Genomic DNA, 13719 nt, shown 5'->3' on the forward strand with positions numbered 1-13719 from the left:
GCTAATAAAGGATGATAAATTCTGGAGTCCAAGAAGGTATCTTGGCTTGAGTTGCTATACAGCACTCTACCTTCTGCCCCACCAAAGTAAAAGATAAAAATAACAAACTCTCCAGCAGGAAAAGAACAAGACATGGCTAGAGCTTGAGAAATTCAACTAATTAGATATAAATATAGATTAATATGCAAACATTCCTGGGGAGGGAGATGGGAAAAGGTGATGACTATCCATTATATTCTAATATAAACCAATTGAATGACAAATTTTCTTATATTTTGTAAGATACGTGGAGGAAATAGAAGTTTTTTTTTTTTTTTTATGTCAGGTGCTTAAAGACAAGAAAGGATCATGCCTTGAGGAAGCCAGAAGGAAAACAGAATTAAAATTACAAAGATAGAAGAGAAGTAGATCTAGGATGTGGGAAGGAGTCAGATTGCAGGGCAAAGAATAAAGGGAAAAGAGGAAGAGAGGAAGAGAGGAGGGGCAAAGAAGGGGAGAATGCAGCCAAAATAGAATGGCTCAGCTGCAAACAGAAAACAGGGGATATGTTCAAGGGATAACATGAGGGGCAGCTTAGCAGACTTTTACTTGATCTCCCTATTTCCAGCCCAGTGGCTCACCCCATTTCCTACTGTGCCTGGGGTTTCCCAAGTCTTGGAGTCTCTCTGGTTCATTTTTTCCCCTTTGAAATACCTTTTGTCTTTTCCAGGGAGAGGAGAGAGTATAAGCTCTTTATATAGACATTCAACCAATCTGTTTTCAGCTGCGTGCTATATCTTCACTTTCCATAGTACTTGGTAACCTCATTCTTAAGCTCATCTGGAGCTTTGGGTCCTTGAATAAGGCTTGCTTCCTGCTGATATACTCCTCTAAAAGTATTTAGGTCCTATAACTTCCTCTTGTTAGGATTCTTTTATCTTCTTTTCATAATTACATATCTTGATTCAATAAGAAAGTCTTTTAATTTCAAAGACCACATTTCTGTTTCTTATTCTTATTTTTTCGGGTGATAATTCCTCAGAGAAGAGGACTAAAGCAGCTTTATCTTTCCATTTGAAAACTAAAAGTTTCCCTTATATGCTTTTGTGTCTCCAGCAACCTAATAGAGTTCTTGGCACCCAATAGACATTCATTAACTACCTGGTTAATGAAAGATTAGCTGTAGTTACAGGCTAAGCTGCTGTAACAAAAAAACCTGCAAATGCAATGATTCAAACAGGATAAGTGCCTATTTTCCTCTCATGGAGCACTCCATAGGTAACAGGATAGGTTAGAGCACATGTGTCAAACACAAGGCCCGCGGGCCAAATCCGTCCCGCCAGGCCTTGCAATGTGGCCAGCACCGCGCTGTCATCACTGCACTCCGCTGCGTTTCCATCACAATGACAGTTTATGACTGTTCAGTAAACCATTCGGCCCGCGATTTAGGCTGGATTTTAGATTTTGGCCCCTTCTCTGATTGAGTTCGACACCCCTAGGTTAGAGTGAAGAGGTATTGCTAGATTATTGGGTCATTAAAGACACAGGTTTCTTCTCTCTTGTTATCTTCCATCCATTCTATAATCTCGTCATGGTCAAAACTGGCTAATCATTACACTATGCATTCTAGCCCATGAAAAGGAGCTGTTCAACCTACTAGAAAGCCTACCAGTTGACAAATTCCACACATACAATTATTACCTCATATTCCTTATAGACCAGGGATTTGGGCCAACAAACATGTCAACTCAGAAGTAGATCCTTCTCCACATTAAGTTTCAGATAAGATTCTAGCCCTGGCCAACTGCTTGACTGCAGTCTGTGAGACTCTGACCCAAAGAACCCAGTTAAGCTGTACACAGATTCCTGGTCCACAAAAACTGTGAGATACTAAGTGCATGTTGTTTCAAGCTATGAAATTTGGGGTAATTTGTTATGCAACAAATAGATAACTAATATGACATCTAAATTTTCACTATTTAAATTATCAGTAACTGCCAAATAAAAACTTTAAATTGTACATTAAAGGCAAATATAATTTAAAAGTATAAAGCTAACATATTTTGACAATATTTTGGATTTAATGCCATTAAAGAAATATTAAATATTAGGCTTTTATGTTATACTTAATTCCTATAATCTGGAATGATCTGCTCAACTAAGATTATCACCAACAGTTCACCCACACTGCTGGTAATATCTTAGTTCTATGCCTTTTCACCTTATCTCTAGAATGCAGTTTCTTCCACAGGTAAGTGTTACTAATGCTGTGATTACTTAGAGGGAAAGAATGAGCCATATAATATTGCAATGGAAAACTGCTTTGATTTTAGGCTAAAGAGAATAAAAAATTTGAATGTTTGCTTTCTAAAAGAATCTTATATAATAAAAGGCTAATATGCAAATAGAATGAACAGCAGAACGACCGGTCACTATGACGCACACTGACCACCACGGAGGCAGATGCTCAATGCAAGAGCTGCCCCCTAGTGGCCAGTGCACTCCCACAGGCGGAGTGCTGTTCAGCCACAAGCAGGGCTCATGGATGTGAAGCACAAGCCTCTCCCATCTCCTTGGCAGTGCTAAGGACCCATTGGGGGATGTCCAACTGCTGGCTTAGGCCTGGTCCCAGAGGAGGCCAGGCTGAGGGACTGCCTCCTCACAGTGTACGAATGTCATGCACGTGCTACTAGTTGTTACATAAAGAAAAAAAGGTAGCTGGTGGTAGAAAAATCAATATTAACATCTACTGATTGTTTTTACGTTTGCTTAAATGCCAATAAATGTATACTATGGACTAATGAAGTAAGATGCCTCAAATGTTTTGGGAGTACAGAAATGTGACCAAATGTGAAGGCAGCCATGGGCACTAGAACCCAGGACAGGGTCCTGTTCTAGCCAAAGCATAATTCATGCATTCATTTAATTAACAAACACTTATTGGGGTGCTGGATATAAAACAAGGAATATATCAGATATGGTAACTGCCTCATGCAGCTCACAGTTTAGTAGGGAATATAAACAAACAAGCAATAAAACCACTGGTGTTGCTATTTAGGACATGCATGGACTGCTGTGGCAGCACAAAGGAAAAACACTGAACTCAGGGTGAAAATGGAAGTGATAGTTGTATCAGGAAGATGTCTCAGTTGAAGAGACATTACAACTTTGAAAAGTAAGAAAGTAATTAAGTGACCATAAATCCAACCAGGAAGTCAAGGTTGGATTTATGGTCAGGGCAAATGCCCATCCTTCAGTGGATCTGAAGGATGATCAGGAATTAACTAGAAGGGGGCGGTAGGGAAAAAAATTCTGGGAGAGGGAATATCACCTCTGAAGGCCTGGGAGCAAAAGAGAACCTGATACATTTGAGTAATTAGACTTTCAGTAGAGGGTAGACTTTCAGTGTGTGTTTGGGGAGAATATAAAGAAGTATGCAAGGCCTTATTATGCAGGACCTGGTAGGTCACACTGCAGAGTTTGGACTTTTTTAAAGACACAGCAGAGAATATAATGTTACAATATAACAAAACCTACAAAATACCTAGAATTATCTTAATAAGAAATAGGCAAAACTATATGCAAGAACCATAAAATTTTGACAAAGGTTATAAAAGAATATCAAAATAAATTAAAGTCCTTGGATGTGAAGACTCATTATTAAAATAATTTTCATTAAGTTAATCTGTAAATTAAATGTAATTTTGATAAAAATTCCACAAAATTTTTCAGGAGTAATTGATAAATTGACTGTAAAATTCATCCGGAAGATGTATAAGATTACAACTTTGAAAAGTAAGAAGGTGGAAAGCTTGCCTTGCCATATTAAAAAAGACACACAATAAAAGTAGAGTAACTGAAACTGTATGTGAAGTCAAAATCTTCAGAGGTTGAATTCTGTCCTCCAAAAGGTATGTTCAATATTCCTCATGCTATACTTTACATGGTGCCACATGGGTACTGGACTTATTGGGGTTATCACTTTGTAAGGGGTATATAAATGTCTAATCACTATGCTGAATACTGAAACTAATATAATATAGTATGTCGAGTATAACTGAAAAAGAAGCCTAGCCAACATGACTCTCTGGTACAGCACTGACCTATGGACCAGGAAGTCAAGGTTGGATTTATGGTCAGGGCAAATGCCCAGAATGCAGGCTCAATTCCTAGTGTGGGGTGTGCATGAGGCAGCCAATCAACGATTCATGCATGTCCTAAATAGCAACACCAGTGGTTTTATTGCTTGTTTGTTTATATTCCCTACTAAACTGTGAGCTGCATGAGGCAGTTACCATATCTGATATATTCCTTGTTTTATATCCAGCACCCCAATAAGTGTTTGTTAATTAAATGAATGTATCATGGATGTGCAAGTCAAGTTAGCCTTTTATAGTTAATGAACTTGCCTCATCACTAATGTTTCTATCTCTCTCTCCCTTCATCTCTGAAGTCAATAAAAATATATTTATAAAAAGAAAAATAAAATTTAAAAAACTGTTTAAAAGGTATGTTCAAGTTCTAATACCCTGTACCTGTGAATGTAATCTTATTTGAAAATAGGGTCTTTGCAGATATAATAATATTAAGATGAGGTCAAACTGGAGTAGGATGAGCCCTAAACCAATAGATTGGTGTCTTTATAAGAAGAGTAAAATTTGGATACAGAAACACAGATCTGATTCCTCAAAAATGAAAACTTCAGTACATATGTAATAACGGATAGCATAATCAATCTTAAAAAACAGGGAGAAAGCCGAAACTGGTTTGGCTCAGCGGTAGAGCGTTGGTCTGCGGACTGAAGGGTCCCGGGTTCGATTCTGGTCAGGGGCATGTACGTTGGTTGCGGGCACATCCCCAGTAGGGGATGTGCAAGAGGCAGCTGGTCGATGTTTCTCTCTCATCGATGTTTCTAGCTCTCTATCTCTCTCCCTCTCTGTAAAAAATCAATAATATATATATATAAAAAAAACCAGGGAGAAAATATTTGTAAGAAATGTTATAAACATGGAATTAATATCCAGAATATATACAAAAATAATATAGATCATAAGGAGACAAGTAACCCTAAAGAAAATTGGACGAACATAAAAATACAAAAGCCAATAATGTGTGGATACTCAACTTCACTAATAATCAAATGAGATGCAAATTGAATGAGAAAGTATTATTGATTTAGAGTGGCCCAAATTAAAAATAACTTCTGATAATATGCAATGTTGAATATCCTGCTTGACCATACCCTATTAAATATGGAATTAAGTTTTTGTTTGATGGGCAATTTAGCAGTGTCTACTGAGATCTAAATGTTCATACCCTTTGTTCCAGCTCATTCTTTTCTAAGACAACTATTGTAGTAGCCTGGTGCATGAATTTGTGCACAATGAAAGGAAATTAGAAAAAATATTTTAATATCACTATTCAACTTTTCTCTATAATAGAAGTGTCAACCAAATTTACAATCAACAATGACAAATTGAAACACATGTGTGCAACTGGTGCCAGTGAGAACTTTATATGTATCATGGATGTGCAAGTCAAGTTAGCCTTTTATAGTTATAGAATGAACTTGCCTAATTAGACCTGCTTTCTGATTTAGCTAAACTTTTTCCAGCCCAGTGAAGCACCCCAACTTCTTTCAGGTAATTGTCAGAAACACAGCAGTAAATATCAACATGAAGCAGATTATTACTGTCAGTCATGCAGAAAGAACAAAGGGTAAAATATTTAACTGTTGCAGTGTTTGACTATATTCTACACAGTGAGAAACCTGAAGTCATTTTCAAGGTCCACCATTTCTTACTTCTTTTCATCAAGTCAAGTTTCTAAGCTTCCTAAATCTCTTATTTTGGCTAATGAAAAAATAGGATTTCACCGAGTCACCTACTCTAGGACTTCTGTGAGGATCAAATGAGATGAGGTATGGAAAAATGCTTCACAGACATTTGGTTACAGTGTAAAATGTTTCCACCTGGCTATAAAGCAAGTCATGTTCCTGGCCTGAATAAACTTAACTCTAAGGAGGCTAGTCACTAGGGAGAGGAAGTTGGGCATTGCAACATGATGTCATTACCCAGACAAACACTTAGCATATTAGCCTTTTATATATAGACTAAAGGCCTGATGCACGAAATCTGTGCAAGAGTAGGTCTTCCTTCCCCTGGCTGCCAGCACTGTCTTCCCTCTGGCACCCGGGACCTGGGCTTCCCTCAGGCAGCTGGCAGGCACCTGAGACCCAGACTTCCCTCCCAGCCCTGGCTTCATCTGGAAGGATGTCCGATCTATTTAGCATATCATGCTTTTATTATTATAGATATTTTACTGAAACACAAGTTCCCCAAAATAGGGTAAATTACATTAGTATAAGACATGCATAAAACCGCGTTATGCAACCATTTACAATATACAGATCTACATTTTTGTCATAAAAGATGTTTAAGATATTACTAGTAAATGAAAATGAGTTACAGAATATATGTATTTTATAAATAGCAATAATTGTCTTATGTACAGAACAAAAAGAAAATAATAATTGAGCTGCTAACAATGGATATCTTGCATGGAAAGACAATCTATTTACTACTCTCCAATAAATCTATGATTTAATTAAAAAATAAGCTTTAAGGTACTAATGAAAACTTTGAACAATATGAAAACAATTTTTTTTCATTCTTTTAAAATCAGTTTTTATCAGTTTCTAAATGTCACTGGCATATTCAAGAATGAATTTTTGTAAAATTCTTGTGAAAGCATCAACAATTTTATAATACTATAAAATCCATTATTTTGCTCAGTTTAAAAGTATAAACACTTAAAATTTATGGTACTTGATTTATCTATATCCCTTATTATATAATATTTTACTTACAGTTTGTGGATTAATCTCTTCCTCTCCCATAGGTTCATCCATAATTTGCTGTCCATTCTGTGAAAAGCACAGCAAGTAGAAAGTTACCAAAGCAGATCTTACAACAGTTAAAATTAAATGAAGGCAGACATAACAAAATCACATAGAAATATTTTTACCCCTAGAGGGTTCTAATAAAGTACAAAACAACTATATAAGTAAGCAGTTGCCAATTTGCAACAGGGTTGTGCTTCAAAAGTTAACATGTAAATTGTTTATTTTAAACTATGAAAACATTTTTCAATGGAAATGATATAATAAATGATAATTACCTTTCCAGGTGAGCTCTTGAATTTATTTTAATAGTTAAATGCATTAAAAATGATCCTATTCAAACCTTATCAAACTTCATTTACAACACTTTCTATGGTAAAAACATTCTAAATTCCATCTCCATTGATAATTAATCAGGGCAACTGATTAATTATTTCAGGGCAAAATTAAGCTAGATCTCTATATCAAAATAGATCCCAAATAGATTAAACATTTAAATGTTAAAAAATTCAAAAGTGCTGTCAAATCTTTGAGGGAAGGTGGGGGTGGCTAGTTGGGTGGGAAGAGATTAACTAAAGAACTTATATGCATAAACACCTAACCCATGGACACAGACAATAGTGTGGTGAAGGTCTGGGGGGGATGGGTGCAGGGTGGAAGGGGTCAATGGGGAAAAATGGAACATCCGTAATACTTTCAACAATAAAAATAAATTTTAAAAATATATGTCAAAAAGAAAACTATAGGAGTATTAGAAGAAAATACAGGTGATTAATACTTATGGGGTAAGTAGGGTGAAAGTAATGAAGAAAAATTGACATTTGAGTCCATAAAAAATTCTACTAGACACAAAAAAGTTAAAAGACAAATTAATTACAAAAAAAAAAATAAAAGCAACATATGACAAAGGTTTGGTATCCTCAATACATAAAGAGCTTTGTTTTACAAACCTGTAAGAAAAAATGATGAACCTCAACAGAAAAGAGCAATAAGGGAAAAAAAGAGTTCAGCCTTAATACTAATCAAGAAAATGCATTTAACCAAAAGATACCTCTGCCTTTCAAATTGGTAATGATTTACAGAAGAAATAACAGCTAGCACTACTATGGGGGGGGGGGGGAAACAATCAGGATATACTACTAGAGAAAGTGTAAATCAGCTCAACCTTACAGGAAGGCAATATAAGTCTGTATTAAAAATGGCCCATCATTTCAACTTTTTTTTTTAAAAAAACAATGGACAAGTGTGCAAAGATGTACATACAAGAATGCTCACCATAACTTTTTCCAAAAAGAACTCCAAATTGGAAATCTAAATTCCTAACAATAGAGAACTAGTTAAATATATTTGGTACATCCACATTATGGCATACTATGCAGTCATTAAAAATGATAAAGATGTAAATTTATTGACATGAAAAGACAGTCACATGTAATAAGTGAAAAAAGCAGTTTACAAAACAATATGATTGTAATGATCCCATTTTAAATAAATATATACATGTTTCAATGTATATATTTCTATGGGAAAAACTCTGGAAGGATATACATCAAAATGTTAATAATGGCTATCTCTGGGTGGTAGAATTTTAGACAATTTAAATTGTTTGCTTTTGCTTGTTTGAATTTCCTAATGTTTCTACAATGAATATATATAATTTGTGTAATTTAAAATAAATAAAACAAAACCAGAGTCAGGATCATATAGTGTCTTCTCTAGTTCCCTCACTGAAAAAGGCGTAAATTCCCTTGGCCACTTGTTAATTGAGCAAATGGACAAGAATCTAAGCTAACCATCTTTGGGGCATTATCAACTAGAAAATAAAAAGTAACCCACTCACTACTCTATACCCATCATGAGGCAGCTGCTCTGAATTTGAACTCCTTTCTCTATTCTCCTCATCCCTATTTATCCATCCATCCATCCATCCATCCATCCATCCATTTCATTTCATTTCATTCTTGCTATGTTCTAGGCACCAAGCTGGAAGAAAGGTTAACAAACATGGCCCCCATCCTAGAGGATCTCACAATTCTACTAACCCATAAAAAAAGGGTAGCTTTCATTTTAAAACACTCACAGAGTATGTTCCTATATTAGGAAATACCTATACAATATTACAAAGCACAGAAATGGTGCCAAAATGCAGAAAAGGAAAGGCGGGTATAAGATCTTTATTTTCCTAAGACATTTTCAGAGGCCCATTTCTATGGTAAAGACTCAACTCCAAGAGACATCTTTCTACTAAAAGCCATGACCATTTCTTTCTACTGAACACTGATTATTTTTATTCGGGCATCCCAGGTGAAACTTAAAACTAGCTCTAAAACACTGACTGGCTTTGGAGTCAGAAACCTAGATCAGATACGATTTAAACTATCTAAGCTTTAGTTTCTTCATTTGGAAAGTAAAGATTAAAAAGTCTTATCTTCAGAGTGTTTTGAAGACTAAATGAGATAAATGATATAAAACCCTAAACACTGTGCCTAGCACCTAGTATTTTAATTATATCCAAAATTCAATTCAATCACCCCCTCTGTGGCCTACCAATCTGCTATTTCTCCTGTGTTTGGTATCTTAGTGAATGTTATCATTATTCATCTGGTAACCCAAACTATACTTTCTCATTAATTGTAGAGGTTTCTCTTTCTATAATAATCTGCTCAACATCTCTTCTAATATTAGGCTTTTAGATCCCAAGTCTTACTAGAGCTATACTTACATTTTCCACAGAAATTTAATTTGAGTACCATCTGCTCCTTGTGACTTTCATGTATGCAAAGCAAGAATCACAACTTATAACTTACTTTTAAGGCAAACTGGTACAGAAGAAACATTAAACTTGGAATTGGTAGACCAGGGGTAGAGTCCTCGGTCTGCCACTTAGAAGCTTTTTTGGGGGCAATTGAGATATTCTCCTGTTACTTTATCTGTTCAAAATGAGGATACTTGCCCTGTCTACCCAATGGGTCATTGTTAGGCTCAAAACTGAGTTAACTCACAAGAAAGCAGTTTAGAAAACTATAGAGCTATATATATATCAATGCAAATAACTATTAAGGTGAGGTAGATTATTGAGGATAAAATAATACTCCATAAAGTCCCTTTGATCTTAGAATAAAAAGAAGTTTAGGATTTGTAGGGAATCTTAAAAGTCTTCTGTTCCAAATATACATCATATGCTTTGTTTCTTTCTATACCATTCTCATCTATATTTGAACACTATCAAGACAAGAATGTACTACCTCACCAGGCAGCCTACTATACCACCTGAGAAAAAGCTTTGGCTGCTAGATAAAATTCATTATATAGTAACTTTCCTCAGCAACCAATTCCCTTTAAGAGGATTACTAATAAATGATGGCTAACTTGCTTGCACGATATCTGCAAAGTCACAGGAAGCAAATCTATAGCTATAACTACAAACCACACCACGGCTGTTCTTTTCTAGATAGCTCAGGTTCCTTTTACAGACTATCTTCTTTCTGAGCATGCAACCAATTCCTCTTAAAGAGTGGTATACAGAATTGCATGCAGTGAACATTCCAATCTTGATATGATCAATGTAAAGGGCATATCCCCTCTACTGTCTTAAATAACTTTAATATTAATGCAATTTATACATGCAATATTTTGGGAATGGCACAACACAATGCTGAGCCATACTAAGTTATCTGTTGATTAAATCCTCATTTTTTTTATTGATTAAATTGATTGGGGTGACATTGGTCAACATGGAACATACAGGTTTCAGGTGTGGGTTTCTATGTTACAAGATCTGTATATTACACAGTGTGCCCACTACCCAAAGTCAAATAAATCTTCTCCTGTCACCTTATATGAGGACCCCTTTCTCCTCCACTTGCCGTCTTTATTTACATTACAACTAAGTCCTGTAACCTCTATTTTGTACTTGTTACTCATAGTTTCATGAACAAAATCATAGATTTTAAATTTTTGTTTCATCTTTTTCCAGTTCTGATCTATGGCTAGCTTCTATAGATTAGATTTCAAATCTGGCTATCAGCCTCTTTACTATTTTCAGCTTCATGTGATCCATAAATTTTACAATATATTTTCTTTTCTTAACTCATTACCCAGCTAATTAACAAAGCAATCCAAGAAAAATACATTGTGTAAAACATGATCTAAAGGTATTTTATGCTCTATTTTTTTGCAAAAATATCTACCTCTTTTCTGAGTTCAGCAAAGATTAAAATTTTGAACAATTTAATTTTTAAGCAAGAAAATATGGAGGCTAATAGCAGTGCAGTATCTTTACAAAGATCTACCAAAAACGGATTTTTACTTCAACAAATGTTTGGTATCATTTCATCAAAACAAGGATTCAAATGTTATCTGTTATAAATGCACAGTTAGTTCTGCGGCTAAGAAGTTTCCCTTTTGAAAAATGACTCTTGGCTTCGTTAAAGATTAGGTTACATGGTCCATCAGTCAGACTCAATATTGCAATTCCTATAGTTCCAAAAGTTCAAGAAATAGCATCTATTAAACTAAAAAACTTACTCCTCTAATTCAAAGAAACAGAAAACAGGTTGTCTGAATCTGGCTAGTACCTTATTTAAACCCCATCCTCTCACTTACTGCTATAGATATCTGACCTTGGGTAAGTTACTTACATTTTGAGCCTCAGCTTCTTCATCTATAAGATGCATATAATATCTTCCTCACTGTAATGCTGTAATTAAAAGGATTCACCAAGGGACAGTAGAAGCTCAGAAAATGCTACTTCCTGTCCCTTTTGCCTCAATTGACTGTGAAACACTTAACATTTCTATAGGTAACTTCTAAATGCAATTCAGTGAACTACAGGAGAGTGTTGAAGATACCTGTTTCACCACTTAGTACAGCCAAATTCCTATCAAGCAGGGTGGAAGAGATCTTTCATATGTGTGGTATATTTTTATACAATGTGGCTAAAGAATGAGAGCAGACAAAAAATAGTTTATAAGAGAGGCAAATGTATTTATCCTCTCTCATCCCACCATAATGCCTTCCAGCCAAAAAAAAACTGCAAAGCTTGGCAGATTGTACATATGCAAATATTATGTGAAATACTGGAAATGGTTAGAAAATTCTAATCACGCTTTACTCTGTTAGTCTGAAATGTGTAAAAGTAAAAAATTAGATAACATACACTATGGGTCTCATCAGAACAAATCAGATAAGGGAGACTGTCAGCTTGAGTTTCAGTAGGAATTATTTTCTTTTTTATATAATTTTTTTCTTTATTTATTAAGGTATTACATATGTGTCTTTATCCCCCCAGTGCCTTCCCTCACTAGTAGGAATTATTTTCAAAATATCTTCTAATATTATGGTATATAATTATCACTTCAGATCATCTTTCTGGTTTAAATTAAAGAGGCTGACCAATTCAAATCAGTCATTCTAAATCAAGGTTTTAGGACTTCTAGAATGTTCCCAAGTATTTAAAGAAAAATTTGGAAATGTTTAAAATAAAAACATTTTACTATTTAAAAAAATTCATTTTAAGTAGCCCCACTGAACAGATTGTTTTGTGGTAATGACATGTTATAATAATGTACATTTCCAGGCTTCTGTGTGACACCTTTGAAGATAAAATAAATTTTTAAAAATGCTTTGAGTTAGCAGATCATCATATACAAATATACTGGGACTAAAAAATTATCTGTCCCAGTACATGCTAACTTTAACTTAGTAGGACATACACCATGTACTGAAATTTTCCTACCTAAAAATGAAATGTTACATATGAACATTGGGGAAAAAGAATTCCTCACAGAGAACAGCAGCCTTAAATAAGATGGAGGGAAGAGGAAAAGAAAGGGTCCAGAGACCTAGTGGAGATCCAGGTAGTAGCAATGAGCATGGACCACACTTTTTTTTTTTTTTAACCACCTTCAAGTATATTTGCCTTCCAAACTCATGATATCGATATCAGTGATGGTTTTCCTGCCCGAAGTATATATCAGGAGATACATGAAGGTGCTGAGGATGAGGCATTAGAAACCTCTCTCAAACTTCAGTTAAGATATGATCAAATTGTTCAGAATCCAAAGAATCTATGCAATCACATTGAAACAACAAGAAACAAGCATTTATATTCTTAATAAGGAAGGTATATAATCCTTACCAATGTGACAGGATTAAGAATCAGCTCCTCATTTATCCTAAGGAAATATCAGAGATGTGCATAAAGACTTAATGTACAGTGATAGTCATCATACTCATTATACTGAAAAATAGAAAACAATCTAAATGACCAACAGGGGACTGGTAAAAGAAATCATAATACATCTACTCATATGTAGAAATACTATGCAATGGTTAAAATCAGGGCCTCAAAGAAAAATTAATGATGCAAAGATATGTTTGCAATATATTAAATTAAAGGGGATACAAAAGTATATACTATGACCCCAATTTTGCAGCCCCTCCCAATATGTGTGCATGTAAGTGGCAAAGTATATATAAAATCTTATCAGTAGTTACCTGGGTCATAGGATTTTCTTCTTTGTACTGTATTTTAAAAATTATATGCATTTAATATATATTATTTTTAAAGATAAAAAACAATCAATGTAATTAGAAAAATCCATTTATTCTAGATAAGGTGCCCTTATACCTGCTTTGCTATTCCTCCAGCAACTAAAGACCTGCTAGTAGTCAAGACTGTTTTATTTTCTAGACAAGGATAGGAATGACCTCTGGTTATACCTTCATTTTAAGAAGTTTTTTCTTTCCTTTCTGGTCCTGTGGTTTTGGCCTGAGAAAATAGATACTTTTTAGGCCTGAATCCACCTCATGTTTTTTAGAGGGTACCCCTAAGGGGA

The 13719-nt window shown here is 34.9% G+C and overlaps 1 protein-coding gene across 9 annotated transcripts in view; it reads right to left on the reverse strand.

The window, feature by feature from the left end:
• Nucleotides 1-13719, reverse strand: part of RPS6KA3 (ribosomal protein S6 kinase A3) — a 115794-nt gene that overhangs the window by 76865 nt on the left and 25210 nt on the right. For 6 of the 9 annotated variants that reach the window (XM_036439595.2, XM_036439601.2, XM_045582322.1 and 3 more), the window contains one exon: nucleotides 6848-6904. In XM_036439595.2, coding sequence (XP_036295488.1) covers nucleotides 6848-6904 — 57 coding nt within the window. Of the gene's footprint in view, nucleotides 1-6847; nucleotides 6905-13019; nucleotides 13122-13719 lie in introns of all 9 variants that reach the window. The other 3 variants (XM_036439597.2, XM_036439605.2, XM_036439599.2) reach the window with 2 other exon arrangements.

The sequence above is a fragment of the Pipistrellus kuhlii genome, unplaced genomic scaffold (assembly GCF_014108245.1).
Source record: "Pipistrellus kuhlii isolate mPipKuh1 unplaced genomic scaffold, mPipKuh1.p scaffold_m20_p_16, whole genome shotgun sequence".
NCBI lineage: Eukaryota > Metazoa > Chordata > Mammalia > Chiroptera > Vespertilionidae > Pipistrellus > Pipistrellus kuhlii.